At 39.7% G+C, this 7,047-nt stretch overlaps 1 protein-coding gene across 1 annotated transcript; it reads right to left on the bottom strand.

The window, feature by feature from the left end:
* Positions 1 to 328: 328 nt before the first annotated feature.
* On the bottom strand, positions 329 to 883 carry LOC145126340 (uncharacterized). The gene has a single exon (XM_079061724.1). The coding sequence runs from the start codon at positions 881 to 883 to the stop codon at positions 329 to 331; it is 555 nt and encodes a 184-aa protein (XP_078917850.1).
* Positions 884 to 7,047: the final 6,164 nt, after the last annotated feature.

Genomic DNA, 7,047 nt, shown 5'->3' with positions numbered 1-7,047 from the left:
GGTTGTAGTGGCTATCGTGGCTTGACTGATTTTCTTCCTTGGCTTCTTTGTAAAGTCCCACCAATCTGGGTAACCGATAATATCGTAGCATTTGAGTTTAGAATGTCCATCTTCGCCACAGTGGGTACACGAGAGTGTGTTTTTTTTGTTCGAGGTTCTTCCTTTTTGAGTCCGATTTCGAGTAGCCAGATGAACCATACCATCAGGCTCACGTACCTTTTCTTCCATGGTTTGTCTCTGATTCTGATCCTTTCGTATGTAGGCATAACATGCTTCCAAAATCAGTGGTGGATCCTTTCTTAGTACTTCACTTCTGCCTGGTTGAATTCTAAGTCCAATCCTGCCAGAAAAATATGGACCCGGAATCGTGACATGGCTTTGTTTGCAGATACAGCTTCACCCACAGTTCTTCCTGAGTAGTTAAACGAGCATCAATTTCTTGAAAGATGCTTATGAGTTCGTTGTAGTATGTTGCCAGAGGACGTCCCGTTTGTCGTGTGTTGAATGATCTCATGTTCAATTCAAACAATTGAGTCTCATCAGACCCATCGTAGAAGGTTTGGGATACAACTTCCCAGATTTCAGCTGCAGTCTGAAGACGTATGAACCGGTGAATGAGCGATGGGGACATCGAATCAATCAACCAGCTTTTGACTTTGTTATTTTCGAGCAGCCAGGTTTCAATCTCCTTTTCTCCTTCTGTGGGTTTCGTCGTTTTGCCCGTGATGTAGCCAGATTTGTTTCGAGCTCCGATTCTCTTCTCCATTAGTTGCGACCATAGGGGAAAATTCGAGTCATCGAGAATGACTCCTCTAGTGGGAAACGGTACATCTGTGTGAACGATGACTTGAGAAGGGTTTGAAGTGCTTCCTTTGTCACCCATGTTCTACGAATTCGGTATGGCTTCGATAGACTATTCGAATGGATTAGGTATGCTCTGATACCATGTGAAAACGAATACAAGAGATTGGTGGAAGAGTCTTCCGTTTTTCATATATTAATTAGGTTACAAGAGACACATATTTATACAAGAGATTTCTACCAACCTACCAATTGCCTAGCCGTAACTCTAGGATCTGAAAAACTACAACAATTATCTGTTGGATTAGGTGTCTAAGCCCATAACTATAATTGGTATGTACTTGAATTGATAGCAGCACAGTCCTTTTGGGTTGCCCTCAACCTAGCAAGTGGACAAAGAAATTATGAAAGGAGAGATATTAATTTATAAGATTAATAAATTAATATAAATGATTTATTAATATGTTAAAAGATTAATATATTAATTAGAAATCATTATGTTTAATTAATAGTTAGCCAGAAATAAATCAGAATTAATTTTGGGGTTAAAAGTATTAATTATAAAGTGCAGGGACTAGTTTGCAATTATCAGATAGTTGACTGGAAGGCTCCAGAACCTCCTTGGAAGGAGGTGGACGAAATCTATAGGGGAAACCCTAAGGATTTCGTCCAAGGGGGCTTTGGATAAGGCCCTTGGGTTTGCTTAGGCCCTAAGCAAAGGAGCATTAGGGTTTTCCCAAAACCCTAGATCCCTCAGCTATATAAGGAGCCTCCCAGCTCTCAAAATCGGTCACCACTTCTGGGAAGAAACCCTAGGCCGAAATTGCATACTCTCTCTACCCTCTCTCCTCCAAGTTTCCTTCTTGCTAGTTCTTGGGTGTGATTCCATTAGAGGCATTACACTTGTGGTGCTAAGCTTCCAAGAAGATCAAGATCAAGATCAAGGGAATTATCAATTGTTTGCTATAACAATTGAAAGGTATGTAACTCCTAAACCCTAGTTTACTATTTTCGAAAATAGCCTCCTCCTCTAGGGTTCTTGTTTTGCAATTCAAAGTTGTATGTTCAATAGTTAAAACATAGATCCAAAGTAGGTTGCATGTGAACTTAGGAATTGTTTTCTGGTTTATTTGTTTTACCTAAAACCCATCAGTGGTATCAGAGCGATTGTTTTGTTTTAAATTGAATTGCTATAGTTGTTGAATTGCAAATTAGGGTTTATAGCTATTAAACCCTAAAGGCCAAATTTTCGTTTTAGGGTTTTGGATCAAAGGGTTTTCGAAAACCCTAGCCTCCAAAGAACCCTAATCGAAATTAGGGTTAGGGTTTTGGAAACCCTAGCCTCCTCCCCTTAAATTTCGAAATATGCTAGCCTTTTTTTTAGGGTTTCCTTGTTTTGGATAATAGTTGCCTTATTGGATAACTGAGATAAATAAGGAAATTATCCTATCCCCATATTTTCGAAATCTAGAAGGGGTATGGATTAGGATTAAATTAATTGTTTAATTTAATTAGATAATCCTTAAAAGATTTAATAAATTAATTAAAAGTTAATTAATAGATAAATATTAAATCTAGTTATTTGGTTTATTTAAATTTAAATTAATAGTTTAAATTTCGAAATTTATATAAACCTTAAAGTTTTAAAAAGTTTAAAACACACCTTATATATGTATTATAATTAAAAGTTAAATATTATATATGTATAAGAATATGGTCAGTCAAATCGCTAGTATGCCTCATTCACGAAGCTAGTCTATAAGGGGGGTATAAGGAAACTGCCTATAAAATGGTAGTTGAATGGGTGTCCACTCTCATCCACCGCTTCCTTGATTAGTGGAGGGTCGTTAGCAGAACGGATTTGATAGGACAACTACTTCTCATTAAAGGTATAATGCTATTAAAGAAAGTACTAGAACATTATTTTTCAAAATCCCAACTCTAGTTACTTTAGGAAAAATGTGAAAAGTATGCTAATCCATGAAATTGCACATTATGCTTTATTGGTCGTTAGTGGAGCGTGTGTGGTTAACCAGCATGCTAAAAGGCACTAATAAAGAGTAGTAATGGGTATCTCATAATTGTCATTTTGATGGAGCGTGTGTGGTTTACCAGCACATCAATAGTTAATGATAAAGACAATGAGGTTACCAAGCACATTTGCATGGTTATTCACATCTTGTTTGTGATCCTCGGCATCCCAGTCACAAATAGAAGAGCATAATCTGAGATTAAAACATGCCATTGAATAGTTTCAATGTATCTCAAAAGAATTAGGAATTTCACTTCATTTGTTTCGTCTAATGGTGGAATTGGTGAATCGTCATTCACCTACCTTTATGAAATCTACTCTTGGATCTCGGCATCCCATTTCTAAGTTGTGAATCTTCATAGTTGGATCCTAACCTTGATATTATATCTTTGGGTTATTTTATTAAGGTATCTTGAAATCTAACTAAAACTTTCCTTCTTTTCGGATGTCTACTCCTGGAAACACTTCTGCTTCATCCTCCTCCAACCAAAACTTCTCTTTGCTCAATATTTGCTCCAAAGTCGTTATGGATGGCTCTAACTATAACGATTGGATGCGCAACATCAAGATGGCTCTTCGTTTTGAGAACAAAGAATATGTTCTTGAAAAGGAGCTCAAAGAACTTGATGAGTCTGAAGCTACTCCTGAAGAACTTGCTGCCTACAAGAAACATTACGATGATGCTACCAAAGTGGCATGCATCATGGTAGCAACTATGTCCCCAGAACTGCAGAGGTACTATGAGGACTACTGGCCTTTCGAGATGAACAAGGACCTTATGGATAAGTACCATAAGCGAGCTCGTCAAGAAAAGTTTGAAGTAGTCAAGTCACTCATGGCTTGCAAGATGAAAGAAGTGGAATCGGTTGTGTCACATGTGCAAAGAATGCAATGCTACATAGAGCATTTGGTCAAGCTCAACATTCACTTTGATGAGGAATTGGCCATTGACATGGTCTTGAACTCACTACCTGATTGTTATGGTCAGTTTATTCTAACTTACCATTTGAACAATACTGAGCAGACTCTGGCCCAATTGCACAACTTGTTGCAGACAGCTGAAGCAGGGATGAAGGGTAAAAGTATACCCTCCACACCTGCAAGTGCCCCTGTCTTGGCTATTGGACAGGGAAAGGGGAAAAAGAGGAAAGGTCCTCCCAAGCAAAACTGGAAGAGCAAGGCTCAAGCTGGGTCATCTAGCAATGGCCCAAAGGCTAAGCCCAATGGTTCCACTCCCCATGTTTCTGATCCAAAAGAGGCCGTTTGCTTTTACTGCAATCAAAAGGGGCACTGGAAGAGATCTTGCCCACAATATCTGCAAGATATCAAGGATGGCAAAGTGAAGCCATCTTCGGCAGGTATTTACAATATTTCTGCTAATAACTCATTATCTTCTCGTTCATGGGTCCTTGATACAGGATGTGGTTTTCATATCTGTTCTGATATGCAGGGGCTAAAGGAAAGTGAGGAGATAGAGCGAGGAAGGATAAACTTGATCATGGGAAACAGAAAGTCTTCACCAGTAACCAAGATCGGAGTTTATCAGCTTTTGCTTAGTAATGATGTTAGATTAGATTTGATAAATTGTTGCTATTCGTCTGAGATGACGAGAAACATTATTTCATTTCATGCATTGTTCAGACAAGGTTTTAGATATTCTTTTGATGATTTGAATGGTTCAATTTCTTTTTATAAGAATAGTGTTTTTATGTTTGAAGCTTTACCTTGTGATGGTGTGTATGAAACAGTGACTTGTGTTGATAGCTTAGGAAATAGTGTACTTAATATTGACTTGTCTAATAGTGTAGGCAAGGCATGCTTGTGGCATTATCGTCTTGGACACATTAACAAGAAACGCATAGCCCAACTCCAAAAGGATGGAGTGTTGGAATCATTTGACCTAAAATCAGATGATATGTGTGAATCTTGTCTTGTGGGAAAGATGACAAAATCACCATTCACAGGGTCTTATGAAAGAGGTGAAGGTCTGTTGGATCTCATACACACAGATGTGTGTGGGCCCTTCAGATCAACTACAAGAGATGCTAATTGATTCTATGTGACTTTCACTGACGATTATAGCAGATATGGTTATATCTACTTGATCAAGCATAAGTCAGAAACCTTTGAAAAGTTCAAAGAGTTTAAGCATGAGGTCGAAAATAAATTGGGCAGGAAGATAAAGATACTTAGATCCGATAGAGGCGGGGAGTATCTTAGTATCGAGTTCAACGACTATCTGAAAGAATGTGGGATAGTCTCACAATTGACTCCTCCTAGGACACCTCAGTTAAATGGTGTAGCTGAGAGGCGTAATCGAACCTTGTTAGACATGGTTTGTTCTATGATGAGTCGTGCTTCGCTTCCTATTCACTTCTGGGGGTATGCCTTAGAGACAGCCGCCCACATCCTCAATCTTGTCCCTACAAAGAAGGTTGCTAAAACACCTCACGAAATGTGGACGGGGAAAGTTCCCTCGTTGGCACATATTAAAGTCTGGGGTTGTGAAGCTTTCGTAAGACGAGAGACTCACGACAAGCTAGCAGCTAGAAGTGAGAAATGTGTTTTCATTGGTTACCCAAAGCAGTCTTTTGGATATTTGTTCTACAGGCCTAGTGAAAACGTGGTCTTTGTAGCACGAAGAGGATTCTTTCTAGAAAGGGAGCTCATATTCAAAGAGGACAGTGGGAGCACCATTGAACTTGAAGAAATTCAAGAGTTAGCCAATGAAGGAACCTTAGATGACACTAGCACTCAACCAGAGGAAACAGTTCCTGTTGAACCAGTTGATAACTCATTACCTCTTCGAAGGTCCACTAGGGCGAGTGTGCCACCTGAGTTGTATGGTTTTCATATTACTTCAGATGGTGACACATTCATAAGTGACAGAACACTGGTTAACTTAGATGAACCAGTCACTTATAAGGAAGCAATGGCAGGCCCAGAGGCTTCCAAGTGGAAAGAGGCAATGGACAGCGAGATTAAGTCCATGTATGACAACCAAGTTTGGAATTTGGTTGATAGTGCACCAGGTCGTAAGACAGTTGGGTGCAAATGGATCTTCAAGAAGAAGACAGACATGGATGGGAATGTGCATACATTCAAGGCTCGACTGGTTGCAAAAGGTTTCACTCAAACCCCAGGGGTTGACTATGATGAGACCTTTTCGCCAGTAGCTAAGATTAAATCTATTAGGATATTGCTCGCCATAGCTGCCTTTCATGACTATGAAATCTGGCAGATGGATGTCAAGACTGCTTTCCTTAACGGGAAGTTGGCTGAGGATGTTTACATGAATCAGCCAGAGGGTTTTGTTGATGCAAAGTTTCCTAATAGGGTGTGCAAGCTTGAGAAATCCATTTATGGATTGAAACAAGCATCTCGCAGCTGGAATCTTTGCTTCCATGAGAAAGTCAAAGAGTTTGGTTTCTCTAGAAGTGAAGATGAGTTTTGTGTGTATATCAAGGCTAGTGGGAGTATAGTAACTTTTCTGGTGTTATATGTCGATGACATATTACTCATTGGTAACGACGTTCCAACCTTGAAAGAAGTTAAGTCTTGGCTTGGAAAGTGTTTTGCCATGAAAGACCTTGGAGAAGCTGCCTATATTCTTGGGATTAGAATATTGAGAGATAGAAAGAAGAGACTAATTGGACTTAGTCAGAGCACATACTTGGATAAGGTACTAAAGAGGTTTAGTATGGAAAATTCCAAGAAGGGAGAGCTACCTATCCAGAGCAATACCAAATTGAGTAAGACTCAATGCCCGAGTACAGATGAGGAAATAGATGACATGAGTCGTGTACCTTATGCTTCCGCTGTCGGATCGATCATGTACGCTATGACATGTACTCGCCCTGATGTGGCATTTGCTTTGAGCATGGTCAGTTGTTATCAGGGAAACCCAGGTAGAGCTCATGGGATAGCGGTTAAGAATATACTCAAGTATTTGCGAAGGACAAAGGACTGGGTCCTTGTGCTTGGTGGCAATGATACTTTGAGAGTAGATGGTTACAGTGACGTCAGCTTTCAGACGGATAGAGATAACTTCCGTTCTTAGTCAGGCTGGGTATTTTTACTGAATGGAGGAGCAGTTACTTGGAAGAGTTCCAAGCAAGATACGGTGGCTGATTCTACTTGTGAATCAGAGTACATAGCAGCGAGTGAAGCGTCGAAAGAAGCAGCTTGGTTGAGGAACTTCATCGGAGATCTCG

Source organism: Lactuca virosa, chromosome 7 (genome assembly GCF_052849685.1).
Source record: "Lactuca virosa cultivar CGN04683 chromosome 7, Lactuca_virosa_CGN04683_v6, whole genome shotgun sequence".
Taxonomy (NCBI): Eukaryota; Viridiplantae; Streptophyta; class Magnoliopsida; order Asterales; family Asteraceae; genus Lactuca; species Lactuca virosa.
This window is presented reverse-complemented; position numbering and strand designations above follow the sequence as displayed.